At 39.0% G+C, this 15,017-nt stretch overlaps 1 protein-coding gene across 9 annotated transcripts in view; it reads right to left on the bottom strand.

Annotated features, from left to right (window-relative positions):
- The window catches only part of DNAH10 (dynein axonemal heavy chain 10), a 54,830-nt gene that overhangs the window by 22,703 nt on the left and 17,110 nt on the right, over nt 1-15,017 (bottom strand). For all 9 annotated transcript variants that reach the window (XR_003993900.1, XR_003993901.1, XM_030502506.1 and 6 more), the window contains 26 exons: nt 14,836-15,014; nt 13,991-14,202; nt 13,337-13,493; nt 12,673-12,906; nt 12,451-12,573; nt 11,816-12,049; nt 11,087-11,310; nt 10,346-10,615; nt 10,071-10,254; nt 9,645-9,779; nt 9,101-9,253; nt 8,372-8,560; nt 8,122-8,268; nt 7,058-7,249; nt 6,780-6,898; nt 6,450-6,608; nt 6,023-6,158; nt 5,771-5,893; nt 5,146-5,280; nt 4,615-4,831; nt 4,011-4,130; nt 2,962-3,107; nt 2,414-2,566; nt 1,613-1,873; nt 771-943; nt 305-398 (listed from right to left, as the gene is read on the bottom strand). Coding sequence is in view for 7 of the 9 variants with exons in the window: in XM_030502506.1 (XP_030358366.1) it covers nt 305-398; nt 771-943; nt 1,613-1,873; nt 2,414-2,566; nt 2,962-3,107; nt 4,011-4,130; nt 4,615-4,831; nt 5,146-5,280; nt 5,771-5,893; nt 6,023-6,158; nt 6,450-6,608; nt 6,780-6,898; nt 7,058-7,249; nt 8,122-8,268; nt 8,372-8,560; nt 9,101-9,253; nt 9,645-9,779; nt 10,071-10,254; nt 10,346-10,615; nt 11,087-11,310; nt 11,816-12,049; nt 12,451-12,573; nt 12,673-12,906; nt 13,337-13,493; nt 13,991-14,202; nt 14,836-15,014 (4,469 nt within the window). In the remaining 2 variants the exon portion in view is untranslated. The remainder of the gene's footprint in view (nt 1-304; nt 399-770; nt 944-1,612; nt 1,874-2,413; nt 2,567-2,961; nt 3,108-4,010; nt 4,131-4,614; nt 4,832-5,145; nt 5,281-5,770; nt 5,894-6,022; nt 6,159-6,449; nt 6,609-6,779; nt 6,899-7,057; nt 7,250-8,121; nt 8,269-8,371; nt 8,561-9,100; nt 9,254-9,644; nt 9,780-10,070; nt 10,255-10,345; nt 10,616-11,086; nt 11,311-11,815; nt 12,050-12,450; nt 12,574-12,672; nt 12,907-13,336; nt 13,494-13,990; nt 14,203-14,835; nt 15,015-15,017) is intronic.

The raw sequence follows: 15,017 nt of genomic DNA, 5'->3' as shown, positions 1-15,017 counted from the left end.
TTCCTGAGTTTTCCCCTGCACAGCTCTCTCACCTATGCCACTCCTAACTACGTTTCCTGGACAGGCAAACTGAGTGACATTTTCCATTCCTTCAGCAGACCTGCTTGCTCACTCTGCCATAATCACTTTATTTTAGAAAAGAAAACTCCATGGGCCATGTTTTAGATTAATGGAGCAACACAGTGGTTAAACTAGCCTGCAGTCTGCCTGCAGACCCGAGTCCAACAGTTGGTAATGTTGCTGTTGCAAATCAGTTGCCATAGTAATAGCCAGTGACTACTAAAAATTAAATGAAATTACTCACCAGTTCTTTGTCTGCTTCATTAATCAGCCTGTCATGGAAAACCCTGAGGCACTCATTTCTCCAAACTCTCACCATCTGGGTCACTGTTTGAAACCTGAATTAACATCGAAATATCAGACTGCACCAAATGAGCTGACATGATTCCTAAGGCCATATGGTTCATCACACTGACCAAACTCTGGATTGACTTTTTTACTCTCTTCCTGGGGCTTGTTCTTTTCATAATAACTGATTTGCTTGCATTTTTACCTTTGAATATCTTATTTAAGAAAGACGAATGCATCAGCGTTCATCAAGAGCAAGATCACAATTTAGGATGTTCCTGAACATCTTCTTATTGTGGCAAAGGTATAATGAAAAGTGACTAAATGTGACTGATTTCATGTACCAAATTACCTCATCTTAACTCTGATTCAACCAATATAAATAGGTGTAGGATCACCGAAGACAATTTTTCTCTTCTTACCTCTCTGGAGTTGTAAGAACGAGTCCATTATAGACCCTGGAGAGATCCCGCAGGTTAAAAATATAATGGAATTTGGAAGGAGTAGGGGGTAGGTCACAAATAACCATTTTATAAAGCTCCAAAGTACATGCAGTAATCTTGTCAGAGATGCTTGATATAGACTCATTAAATATCTGCAAACATGAGGAAAAAAAAGGTGTTTTCATGAGACTGCCCAGAGAGAACTCAGTGCTATTAAACAAATTCTGCTTTCCAGCTTTTAAGCTTGCTGGGTATATTGCAAATAACTGAGGGCAAACATATTCAGAGCTTCATATTCCTGTGTACTATGAACATTCTGCAGTTCAATGTTTTGGGCAGCCCCCACCTTCATTCCCAAGCTTGCAGAGTGCTGAAGATAACATCAATGACTGGAATTTCCACAGTACTGCGAGAGCAAAAAAATAAACTGCTCTTTTCTGATTTAATTGTTTTAAGTTACTGGCTAGTAATGCAGTCTGCTGCATTACATTACATTTTTCACTGTCATTCAAGGAAGACTTTGCTGACCTTTGTATATTTGGTTACAGGAACCATAACCAAACCTTTCACAGGTTTCAACCTATGAAAATCACCAGATTTATAAATTATCTACTGATTGAATGTTTATGTATTACTCAAGAATTCATCAAAACGGTGTAAACCCACTGAGCAAGAGAAGAGAAAGGGAAAAGTTTGCATGAGGTTCTAAATATAAGAAAGCCTCATAACAGAAGATTTCAGGTCTTGAGATACCACAGAAATAACTGTCTATTTAAAACCAGAAAACCTGTTGAGCAATCCTTTAGAAACAGTGAACTTACCGCAGTGTGGCCTTTCAGGATGGAGGCATAGATCAAATTCAGTGATTGCTCAGAAGGAAAAGTTATGTTAAAAACACTGAAGAGTGAGATGAAGCGAGGGTCAACCTCATTCCGACCTCCTCCAGCTTTCCCCATGGCAGCAACAAAACCCAGGTCTCGAAGAAATTTACAGTTCATCTCCTTACCACGGTCATACAAGTAACCTTTTTCTAGCAGCAGCTTCAACAAGGCAATGGGTTGCTGTGTGCCATACTCATCAACCTTTGTGATACAAAAGAGTCAAGATATTTAGTGCACAGTACATCAGCATGCCAGTTACTGCTATAAATGTAAAAATATTGTGCTCCATACTCAGGAGAACATTACAAGGACTAAGTGACACTCTGTAAAGCTCTAGCACTGATTGTGAACATTCATTCCAATGTGTCCTATGGGAAAAGCACCTCTTCTCCAAGGTAAACTAAATGTGCATGTACTCTTTTGCTGCATTTGTAAAGAGAAAAGTATAGTTTCTGCAATACACAACTTGAAGTCAATATCAGGCCACAGAAACACAATTTTAATGGCATAAAGAAATGACCCAACAGGATCTTTCTTTCATATGGGACGAATATTGTAACAGACAGAAACACCCCTTACTGCACACAAATCCAACTGTCCTGAAGGTCCTAAGCGGAAATCCAGGTATGCACATACCATGAATCTCCCTGACTTGTGATTCATTTGATCTGTGCATGAAGGGACCATGTCAGTGCCACCCCAAGTGTCTCTATACTTCCTTGCAAACTACTGGCAGCTTACTCTTGGCATATTCATATCATCCATGAAAACAATGAGACGTTTTCCCACAGGAGGGCCATAAGTGTCTTTAGTTCGTTTCTCTACATTTGTCTCCAGGTTTCTCTGAATGTCCAATGATGATGTACGAGAAGAGAAGTTAATTGTCAGCAGTAGCTGCAAAGGGGGAGACATGGATAAGAATGGATTTTTACCTGTTCTTTTTTTTTAAATAGAGCATTCAAAAATATTCTTTATATTACATATACAGGAAATACTTCTCTGGTCCATTTATTCACTTAAATTACAGATGACAAAGAAAAGCAATCCCATTTTTACCACTTCAATAGTATACATTTCCTTTCTAAAATTGAATCTGTACGTGGTAGAGAGAATAAAACATCTTTGATCCTGAGGGATTTTCAAATGACTCACACACTTTGGGTCTGGAGCTTGCACTCACATTACCAAAGTCAATATTGCTATCCACAGACATTGCCTTACAATGCAAATTTAACACACAAAGAATGAAAATGCAGCTTTACAAACAAGGCAAACTGCCTCATACATACATAAAGATCTTTGTTCAGATTGCTTAGGAAGTTTTGTGTAGTTGCTGTTTTAGATGTACCCGATTCACCTACAAGAACAACTGGGTGTTTTATTTTTACCATCTGTTCTAGTAACCAAGTAGTGCGTGTTGTATCCACTGTAGGCACTGAAAAAGATCATGAACAGGACAGCAGGTTAAATTAAAACACAGTACAGCTGGGGATTTATATTTATAGAATAGTGCTGGATCAGACTCTCAAGTTATTAACATGCAGTTGCACAAAGACATGATCTGAAGTATCAACTCACAATGTGGAAATTTTTAATTGCTCAATCATCTCTTTCCATCTTTTATCATTGGGATCTTTTCTCCTATAGATATATTAAAAAAGAACTGATCTTCCATAAAGGAGGGTTATGGACTGGTTAAGCTCCATTTAATCCCTATTTCAAGGATATAATCAGGATTTATTTGGATCATAAGCATTTTCCCAGAACTCTACAGAGATTAATTTCTTTCTATGTGAATAGCCTGCCACTAGGAGCAACTTCAGAGATTGCATAATTATTTGAGCCAGTGAAGTTAACCTGTTCTTACTGAAGTATTACTATGAAGTAACATGCCTCAATTTGTCCTTAACTGTGAAAAGCAACTGTCACCATTATACAGGGCTTGAAGTAACAACCAATAATAGCCTTATGAATGTAATTTTTATCTACTTGAACCATGGAGCTGACATTTTTCCAAGAGTTTCTGGTACATCAGACTGTGAATCTTGTGCTATTCATGCTTGTAAAAGGCATTGATAGCTCCTAATAAGCCTTATTAACTGAAACAAGCTTTTTATTCTTTCCTCATTTCTTTATTACACAGTGCTGCAAATATCAACTCTATTCCTGCTGAACTGCTATTGCAAGAACATAAAAGAAATTGATTTGTGCCATCACAAGAAACTGAACCTGAGCAGATAACCTTCCCTATAGGACGTCTCATGTTAAGTGCCATGCACTCAGTGGGGCACATAATAAATTAAAGGCATATCATCACTGTATTTAACCTTACACTCACCTAGAATGTCACGAAATCTCACTTCAGGGTTATGGATATATTCAGGAACGAGATTCATCCAAGGTACCCATTGCTTTTTAGATGCATCAAAATGAAAGTCATACAAAGTTGGCAGCTGACCTGCAAACCATTAAGCAACTGGAAGTTTTATATGACACTGAAATATTTCATAAGAAAATAATGTGGTTGAGATAAAAGTGCAGGGTAAGATTCTGGACCAAGCTGGGTAACACTTTGTCCTGTTTACTTGTCATTTAACTCAGTAAAACATCAACCAAAATTCTCCTAGTCCAGCAGTTGGATCATGCTGCTGCTTTTTAAGCACCTTCCATTGGCCTTCCTTTCACATTTTGTTTTTCCTTTCACTGTTTATCTTTTCAGCTTGGCATAGAAAAGTACTGTTCTGTGAGGACAGACCAGCAGCTGAGATTCATCTAGCATCAGTATCTCTATGTAGTTTCCAGTGATAGTCCTTCAGAAAGCACATTTTGCAGCCAGTATAGTTTAGCTGGAAGGAAGAACAATGTTCTGCCTTCGTGGAAACTAACACCTTTCCAATGTAAGCAATCAATAGGATTCAGAACAAATTATGACAAGATCCTACCTGGCAGCTCCCCTGGCTTAGCCAGGGTGTTGTCATCATTGACAGTAGACAAGCAGGAAATACGTTTAACGTTTTCATCAAATTTAATTCTCCCAGCATCAAGAAGAGAAGCACCTAAGGAGGAATACAAAGCTTCCAAGAAAAAACATTCCAGAACATCAGGATCATCATGCTGTACCACAATTAGAGCTTCCAGCATCATACCCAGCTGCACCACCTGTTGTAAAACAAGACAAAACTGTAAACAGAATTGCCATTCAGATGCATGAAAACTCTTGATATGTTTTTAGCTGTTTGAGTGTTTGCTGATCACTTCTCCCTGCAGGTGGATCTATTGGTATGTATATTAATGTCAGCAGAAAAGCACTGTTAGGAACTGACTGCTTCTTTTGTCTCTTCTTGGTGCTTATCACTAGCAAATGACATTTCAGCACAGACACCCCTGTACTTTCTTTGGGAGATTTTTACTCTCTCCATCTTTCCATTTCTCTTTTTAGATAAACTTTTCAACCTTTATTCTCTATTCCTTACCATATTTAAATCTGTTTGAGGAACAATGGTCTTCAGCTTTCCTCCAGGTCTCCCGTCCACAATTCCCTCTATAATCATATCAATAAGGCAGGGCACGTATTTTTCAAAGAGACGGTTCAAATCATTTCTCTCTTGCTGAGGAACAAAAAGGACAATAATTCAGCACACAGAAACCTAGAAAGCAGATTTTTAACAGAAGAGCTTCCCATCAATACCTGGCTCACCAAGTATGATTATTCTTGAAGGGATCACTTCTACCAAAGACAGGGTACGGTCACATGAAGAAATGTGACACTGTTGTATGCACTGGGTTTTCAGCAGGTGAGGATCTGCATTCATCAGGTGCTAGCAACTAAGCTGTCAGTTCCTTTTGGACTTGAGATTTTAAAATAAATATAAGAAACAGGGACCTAACTAGTCTCACTGTTAGCTCTTTGGAGATCAGATAAACTGTTTTCTTGGTTCTCAGAAACAATTAGAAGTTAGAAAAGCTGGGAACTCTCTTCAGCCCTCCTAGTGATGAGATTTGTTGTCAGAAAATCAGACTGCCTTTACAAAGGTTTTCTTTTACAGCTGCCTACAGTTCAGTATTTAATACTTTCTGAACAAGTGCAGAAATTCCCACCTCATTTTCTCTTCCTTGGACCCACTTCTGCCAGTAGGGCTTGTATCTTAGGTTTTTAGGATCTACAAAGACCATTCCACAGCGGGATACCGTGGCAGGAGATGCATACTGCAAGTCACCAACCTATAAAGTAATTGTACGAAATAATCACACACTTAAACAAAGAACAGCTACAGTACCAGCTTGTCAGGCTTTGTAGACCCATCTGTTTCTAACCCTTCCCATGCATGAAGCAGTACAGTCATTACTTACCTCAAACAACAAAGCACAGTGTGACTGAAGTCTAATCCGCTCCCCATTTGCCAGGGTCAATAACTTGTTGTCATCCATGACAGAATTCATGTTTTCAACCCAGAGAGCATCCACATCTCCATCAAACAGAATGTACCTGTGGATACGGGAGCCAAGGGGCACTGACTAATCTCTGATTTTACTAATGTGTTTCAGAATTCAGATGTGCCATCACTGGTGACAATGTCAGTCCACCTGTTTTGAAGCCTCCCATTTGTTTTTTGTAAGCCATCTCACTGAGGAACTCACAGAAGGCAGAAAGACCCCCTGGACACTTTCTATTTATTTAGCACTTGTTTTTTAAATAGTGGTATCAGATATTAAAAATAAAATGAAAGATTTAAAACTCAGTATCTAAAATCTATCACACTGGTTTCTAGCTGCCCACCTTCGCTCTTCCTTGTCAGTAGGCCTGTTGATCTCTCGAAATATGTTTGACAGGACTCCATCTGTCCAGTCTCGGGTGGTAGGGTCCAGGATCCCATAAAGCTCAATCACACTCATAGCTTTAGGGTTCAGTGTGTAAAGTTTTGTCAATAATCCCAGCCTAAAGATACAGCAAGAAAAGCAGTATTAAAATGACACAATACCATGTTGTATTGTTAACCCAAATAAATATTATGGTCAGCTACTGATCCTGTCATGACTACACAGGGCTGAACAATGCAGTCTATGCCATCTTACAACCTGATTTCCATGCATCAAGTTCTATACTCACTTGTTTTGCGCCTGGCACAAAGCATTAATGACAACTGACTTGCCACCTCCAGTAGGTCCAACTACCATTGTAGTGTGACGAGTTAACATTGTCTCATACATCTGAACTACTTTATCCACCTGAAAAATAAATATGGATTCAAGAGACTGCTGTGCATAATTCTTCTATGGCCAGGATCAGCAGGTCTATACCAGATAAGATTTCCTGGAGCCATTCCAGCAGTGCATATGCAGCTTAATGCTTACAATAAAAACTCGAGCAATTAACATTTCTTATACCTGAACTGGTAAAACAATATAACCCCCTTCTTCCAGCACTTGTTCTACAGCATCATTAAAGTTAGGGTAGCGGACTCGAGGGCAATCCAGGCCAGGAAACAGGTCAGAGATTAGGCCAAGGAAGAGAGGTACATCTTCAAACACAAATTTAGGAAGATTCATATCTCGTAGAGCTCTCATCAGTACAACTTCCTAGACAAAACATAGCAGAATCAATCTTTACCAAACAGCTAACCAATTACCTATATGTAGTAACATCAAACACTTCTTAAAACTATTGCCTGATTACTTCAGTACAGCTTTGAGAATGTTTTCTTGGCATCAGTTACTAGTGGAAACAATGGTTATTTCATGAGGATTAAGCAGACCAATAGCAAAGAGTAATAGCTGCCTTTTTCTACCATATTAACCAAATGCCAAATGGCTGGAGTGACTCAGACTACAGCTTCCCTGATGTGATGTTAAAATAACATCAAATGTTTTATGAACATACCCAAATTCTGTGGTCCTCTTGAGAGCATCATTTAGACCCCAATTTCCTGCCAGCCTGCAATGTGCATCTGTACATAATTTTATAGAGGAGTTTCCTTCAACTGTCTCCAAGTTTTGAAGATGAAATTTGAATAAGAATTTCCCTAAGCATCTGGGTATCACAACCATACATACAGAAATAAAAAAATAGGTGTACAGAAACCCATAAAAAGCAATGCAGTATTGAAAAACTTATAAAAGAAAGTTTACTGTTCTCTTTGAGCTACACAGTTAACAACTGGAGCATCACTGTTCAAAAACCAGCTTTCACTGTTCATCCAGAAACACTCATCTGGCTATTTGCATCCTGGACTTAACAGGAAATAAAATACTTCTTTTTCTATAGATTTCCCTACTTTGAGTTCCGACAGTAACTTGCTGGCAGAGGACATGATAAAACTCAGTAAGAACAGAGAAATAAGATGACAACACCAATGCTCCTCTTTCCAACACAAACTACAGCAGATGTGTAAACACATCCTCTTCCTAATGAAAAAGATGATCTGCCCAGGTACCTAAAGCAGCAAATCTACCTCGCTGAGGTCTCCTGATCCTCTTTTCAGTTCTCCAGCCATCACCAACACTGACTTAAGGGCCCGCAGTCCAAAATCATAATGATGTTGTTTAGAAAGCTGTTCCCTTGCTAGCTTGTATAGCACTGTCATCTTTTTGGCAAGGACCTGTTTGAGATTTAAGTTAGATAATCACAAGTGTGTAAGTGACAACCAAACAATGCATACATTGGTGCGTACATGGGTATGGGTAGCAATAAAATCTTCCTACCTTTGCCATAAGGAACCCTTCAGAAAAGAGCATGATTTCACAGATTTGCTGAAGATCTGGTACAATAACAACCACAGGCCTGAACAAAGCTTTTACAGACTCGGGGAGCTCAGTCCGACCAGCATAACCAGGATTCATTGTAATAAAGATGCCCACACGGCTATCAAGGTTAATTTCTTGTCCTTCAAACTAAAGGCATAAGATAATGTTAGAACAATGTGTACTTGGAATTGAAATAAATAGTTCTATTTGCTCAAAGAGAAAACCAGCAATTCTGGTGCACCTACTTAGAACAGTATGCTAAAGTATTTAGTTTTAGATAGTCATCCAGATACATTCATCCCACTGTTTTTACCTTGGATATAAACATCAAGACATTTCACACTTCTCAATCCAATTTTCTGTTTGAGAGTTTTGAATTCCAATAAACATCAAGTTAAGACACTCCTCTCCCTAATTATTACTATACCATTACCCCATTTACTTATTATTATCCTATTTATCTTACTTTTATCCCACTTCATAAAGGAAGAACCTAGCAAAGGATTAGGAAATCAGCAGGGATTTAACGTCTCTGAAACAGAGAGTACATACTCCGGAGTTTGACATGTTCAGCACAAATGAATTACAGAAGCAGCAGCCCCTTGATCTAATGATGGGGTCTAAGTCTGAATCTTGGCCTCAAAACCAAGATCAGCCTTCACAATTACTCTTTTTTTTAATGTTTACCTGAAATATTTTCAACTGATTCATTAAAGCATTTCGAATAGTCTGAATCTGAGAAGAAATGACTGAAAGCACGGAAGCATCGATACGATTGAATTCATCAAAGCAGCCCCACGCTCCACACTGGGAGAGACCAGACAAAATTTTACCAACTGCCTAACAAAAACAAGAAGAAAAACTTCTCAGCAAGGAATATATAAAACATTCAGCATCAACAAGTATGATAAAACTCTAATGACTAGATAATGATTCTGGATATTTATACATGCAGGAGGTAGCAATCTGTTACAAGGTCTTGCAATAATTATTTGCCAACTGCAGATTGCCTATGATGAGCTTAAACACATATTATCTAGTCATTGCTCCACCTGAAGTTCCTTCAGGAATTCATTAAAAATAGACAATTTTTACCATCTTTCATTATTAAGCAGCGTGGTATCAGTAAGGGAGGTACTTATGCCAAAGTTCAGAATATGCCCTTATCCTGGGCACTGAAAAAGAGCAGTAACTGGCACCTTATCAGAGAACACCGATCTGTAAGTCTTACTTTGAAATCCATGCCTTCTCCACAGTTTGTCACTACACACAGCAAGCCCAGGGCTTTGGCCAGATCCTTGGTTGTTTCCGTTTTCCCTGTACCTGCTGGCCCTGCTGGTGCTCCTCCCAAATACATTGACAAAGCCTTTGGAGACAGATTACATTTATATTAGGTTGGTAGCAAAATCACGAATGAACCCTTGGGTACAAGAAGCCTTAAATTTTATCTATGAAAGCATTCTACATTATCTTTGAGTAACTCAAAATCATGAGAACTCAAATCTGGTTAGAAGGATAGCACAATTGATTTCAAACACATTAGCATTCACGTTGGCATCTAGGAGATAACAGCAAGTGACAATAAAACAATTATGGGATTGCCTAGTAGTGTATTTTAAAAGGGCTCGTTAGTAAAAACTCTTCTCTAAAAATATACCTGTGTGAGTGTGAGATAAATACGGTCTGTAAGTGGGGTGATCACAAGACGTCCGTTCAAACCCATGTACTCATAGCCATAGGAGAACGTGCCGGTGCACTGCCGCACGTTGAGCTCATCTGGCTCCCGGTCCCAGTAAAAACGCAGCTGGCTTTCCCACTCAAACTCCTGAGCCTGCAGGATGCTACACGAGACAGACTTGCTCACATGAGGTTAAAGGATGGGAATACAAGTCATGCCTTTAGTATTTTCTCAGTAGGTTGGGGGGGGTTTACCTGTCTCTTACGAACGTATCGACGATGTCTCTGGCATGAACATCAATAATGAGAACAGTGTTGTATTTTTTCCTGTCGTTTTTGCTCAAAGGCGTTGTAATGCGGGTAACCAGGTCATCAATCTGCTTATGCATTTTTTGAGCATAAAGTTTCATTGCCTGTTTTTCTCCCTTCTTCACTTTCCGAAAGACATCCTCTACTTCCCAAGTCCACCACACCTGATTAGCAGCCAGCACCATCATGCCTTGGAAGAGCAACATCCAGTCAACTCTATGGAAAACACACGGAGAGAGGGAGCTGAGCTACTGTTTATTCTAAGTAACCAACCGGGACACCAAAAAAACCCCTCCAATAACTACAACATGAGCCAAACTTTAGAGATATGTACAGAATGCTGTCAAGGTTTACTGTAGTATTTCAAAAGCCCAGGAAATGCTCTGATAGAAAAGCTGCCTATTCCATGTGTAAAGATGTCCAAGTGGAATTCATAGTGAGAAACATATACTGTGCACACAACACTAAAAATAAAAACACAAGACTTAGGAAATTATATACGACAGATACCACAGTTCTCTCTGGCCAGTTAAAATATTGCATTTGCATGTATTCATCACCCTCCACATACAGAAATACAGGCTAAATTGTTTAAAACATTGAAAAATTAAGTCTTGATTCTTCCTTATGGCTCAGGTTCATTATAATATGAGGTATTCGTGTTATTCTTGACCCTGATTGTTTCACCTGCTTCTGTCTTCACAGTATCGAAAAATAGCTTCCTTAGTCAGGCGTCTGTTTGTTCGTCTCATCTCTTCCAGCACTGCTGTCATCCAGTTCTCCACTCTGCCTTCTGCAGGTACAACCTTCCGGAACTCCATCACCTCCCCCTCAGCAGAAATCATGGCTGCTGCAATTTTCTTATCATTATCACCATCCTCAAACCTCAGGGAGGCTATGTTATCATACATCTGAAATGCACCAACAGGGAAATTCACTGGCATTTTAGAAATAAAGCTTCAAAGATGTAAGTGTGTCTAGCCCACGTTCAAGCACGAAAGAAAATTTCCATGGACTCTAAAGGGAAATGACTCCTAAGTAATCAAATACAAATGCTGATATATGTATGCTGATGTATCAACTGCAGAGCAAGCAAGATGACTTGGCCCATTGATTTTTTTTTCCCAGAAAATAAAGATCAAGAGCTACAAGAAGGTTCTATAATGACTGATCATTTGGGGGTATCTTGAATGCTCCTTTACCAACCTTCCTCTCCCCTAACTGCTACTGGGCATTATAAGAGCAAGAAGAGTCAATCGATCAGATCTGATTTGGCTATTCAGAAGCTTATTCAAGATGCTGTCAGGATGCTCTTTCTATGCAATAAATATTAGCACACCCTTAACAGCATGTACAGTATAGTCTGTTAAACTTTTTAAAGCACCACAAGGCACTGTGAGCAGACAGACATTGTACCTTTATCATATGTTCCTGGACACAAAGCGGGTTACTGCTGCCAAGGATACTAAGCAACTCCTCGTCAGATATAAAGAAAAATCTTGGGAAAGCATTTCGCTTGGAATCCAAGTAATCATTCAAGCTTTTCTGACATTTCTCCAGCACATCATTTATATGATAGAGGTCTGACAGACGATTTGGGGCTTCACAGCATGTTTTTATTGTTGGGTCTTTTACAGTTTCATCCATTATCTACATAGGGAGAAAAGAAAGTTTAGAAAATACTGAAGAGCAATAGATTATACTAAATTATATTTAACTAGTGAAAAAGCACATAAGCAGCACAAGCAGTGTAGGTTCTTACAGAAGTGAAATGGAGTTTTAAGTATGTTTTCCTATTGCTGCGCTGTGGTATGCAAACATGGAGATAGTACGCTTTCAAAGCTGAGAGCATGGAGATGCTATTCTAAAAGCAGGAGCCTGTATCCCAAGTCATGCAAGCATAAGCATATATCTGAGTTCCCAAAACTCATACTCAATTCATTACAACATACCATTCTCAGTGTTACAAATGACACAGAAGACTATAGCAAACTTTGGAAGCAAAATGCACTAAACAGTAATGCTGATCACAAGACAAGTCAATTACTTGCCTTTTTAAACAAGCTGTCCACGCTGTCAAATATTTTGGCTTCCTCTTGAAGCTGTGATCTGATATCTCCACCAATAAAGATGCTCTCCAGGTACATCCATTTTCTCTGAACCGCCATCCAGATCTAAGAATCAAATGTTGCTGTCAGAGAAAAGAGTGCAGTAGGAAACCCTGATTATAAGTCATACACATTCCTTATTTAGTCCAGTATTTTCTTCCCTACCTCAATTACTTCCCCAATCAATGACAGAGTTTTTTCCCAGTGGTGAACAGTTGAAAGGAAAGGACCCACAAATCGACTGCCCAAAATACTCTGAAGATTGACATTGTTGTCATCAAGAGTCTCTGAAATTTCATCTACAGAGCCCAGAATAAAGCCTCGCTTCTCAGTGCCTTTGAAGTACTCTTGTACAGTGAATTTCATGTTTTCCCATGTTTCTGTTATTTCCTTCACACCCTGCATGTGAGCATAAAAAGATGCATGTTTCAGTCTCCAAAACCTAGAGAACTATAATCTTAGCATAAAAATGAAACAATTCAGCAAAATTTTCGCACAGATTTTCTAACTCTGATTATTAAGAAGGGTCTATTTCAAAACATGATGATGGCAACAGAATGGATCCTTCTCCAGATCCTTTTTCACAGGCCAAACTTGCTTATTGTGGTAACAGAAGCCCAATATACTGCTGCCAAAGGCAAGATAGCTACAAGTCTGTGCCATGTGGTAGCTTATTAACAGAGCTAATGATCTTAGTTGCCATCAGTTACACCATAGCAGCTCCCTGAAGAAGGCTGAACATGCTATCATGTCAATATAAAAATCTCAAACATTTTTGAGACTGTTGTCATCTATGTCTTTTTAGTTTTATTCTGATTTTTCACATTACCTTCTCAATGCCAAGTTCCTTAACAGCACTTCCAACTATTTCACTGATAACATCTGAGTATCTGTGAAGTTCCATAGCGAACATATTCTCCAAAGTGAATGTTTCTGTTGTCATTTCAAAATGTATTCCTGTTTGCTCCATAAGTTCTTGCCAATGCCTGTTTGAAATTGACACATCAACAAGTGTACCAACCACCATGATACAGTAAAAATGAAAGCAGCTGTGATTTAATATGTAATAATGAAACCACGTTTAGCACGCTACTGTTTAAACAAGAACCAGTATATTGAACACACAAAGAATCCTAGTCATTGTAGTCACCTTGCATGCTATTACACAAGTTCATTATGCAGAAAGGGGTAATGGCTTCAAACTTCAACAGGGGAAGTTTAGATTAGACATAAGGAAGAAGTTCTTTACAGTGAGGGTGGTGAGGCACTGGAATGGGTTGCCCAGGGAGGTTGTGAATGCTCCATCCCTGGCGGTGTTCAAGGCCAGGTTGGATGGACTCTTGGGCAACATGGTTTAGTGCGAGGTGTCCCTGCCCCATGGCAGGGAGGTTGGAACTAGATGATCTTAAGGTCCTTTCCAACCCCAACTATTCTATGATTCTATGATTCTATAGAAAATGGATTTAAATAAATCGAAGCAAACCTTTCTCTTAAAGCTTCATTTTTCAAATCAAGCAACAAAGGAACAGAGTCTCGAAATGCCTTCATTCTGGATTCCAAGAGAAAGGCCACTGGCATACCACGTACTTGTCTGGGCAGCTTTCGAAAGGTTTTAAGAAAGCCTTCAATTCCTTCCTGAAGAATCTGGACATTGAGGTCTACCCAGAGTGTCTGAGACCATTCATCTTTAGCTGCCTGAGAACAAGGTCATCAGGAGTTAAAAAATCATATTACCTTTTAGTTCTGACCAATAAAAATAATCTTTCCACTACAGAAGGATCTAGAGACCACAGTCAGGATGTAGATGTAATAGAGGAAGAGACAGGTTCCTGTCCAAGACAGATTCATAGCCAAACACAATCAGCTGTACAAGAAACAATCAAAAGGAAATACAGAGAACAGGAAAAGCATACTTAAAAGCACACTTTACAGGGCATTTTAATTTTGGAAAAATAAAACTTATTAAAAATAGTTAAGAAGAGTTAAAGCCTGAGATACCCACTGTCACTTGTACACATCCTGTATCCAAAACTAGTTCCACTGAAATGATCAGGAGACTCATGCACCCAACAATTATTAGGGGCAGGGGGAGGTCTGTTCCTATCTGATAAAAGAGTGTGTGTTTGATCCACTATAAGACATTATTAGTCCTGTACTGACATCATTAAAACCATTTCAGGGTGACAGTCAATTACAGGTCACAGCTAATTTCATGCAAAGGGCAGGGTTGATCAAAAATAGAGGACAATGCAGCCTCTTCTTCTCCTCCCTACCCTTTCTGTATGTTTGCTCATGTGTGTATCTGTGTATTCAGAGTGCAATACTTACTTTTTGTAATGCATATATTTCATAGACCTGCTTTAGACCTTTCACATCATTCTGTGCTTTCATTAACTCAGGGTACATTGTAACTGGCAAGTCAAAAAGTTTCTCAATACTGCCTAGTTCCTGACGTCTATCTTCCAGTTTTTCCAGTTCTTTTTCAAAACGGGCCATGAGTTCCAAACCTG

The sequence above is a fragment of the Strigops habroptila genome, chromosome 11, assembly GCF_004027225.2.
Source record: "Strigops habroptila isolate Jane chromosome 11, bStrHab1.2.pri, whole genome shotgun sequence".
Classification (NCBI taxonomy): Eukaryota; Metazoa; Chordata; class Aves; order Psittaciformes; family Psittacidae; genus Strigops; species Strigops habroptila.
This window is presented reverse-complemented; position numbering and strand designations above follow the sequence as displayed.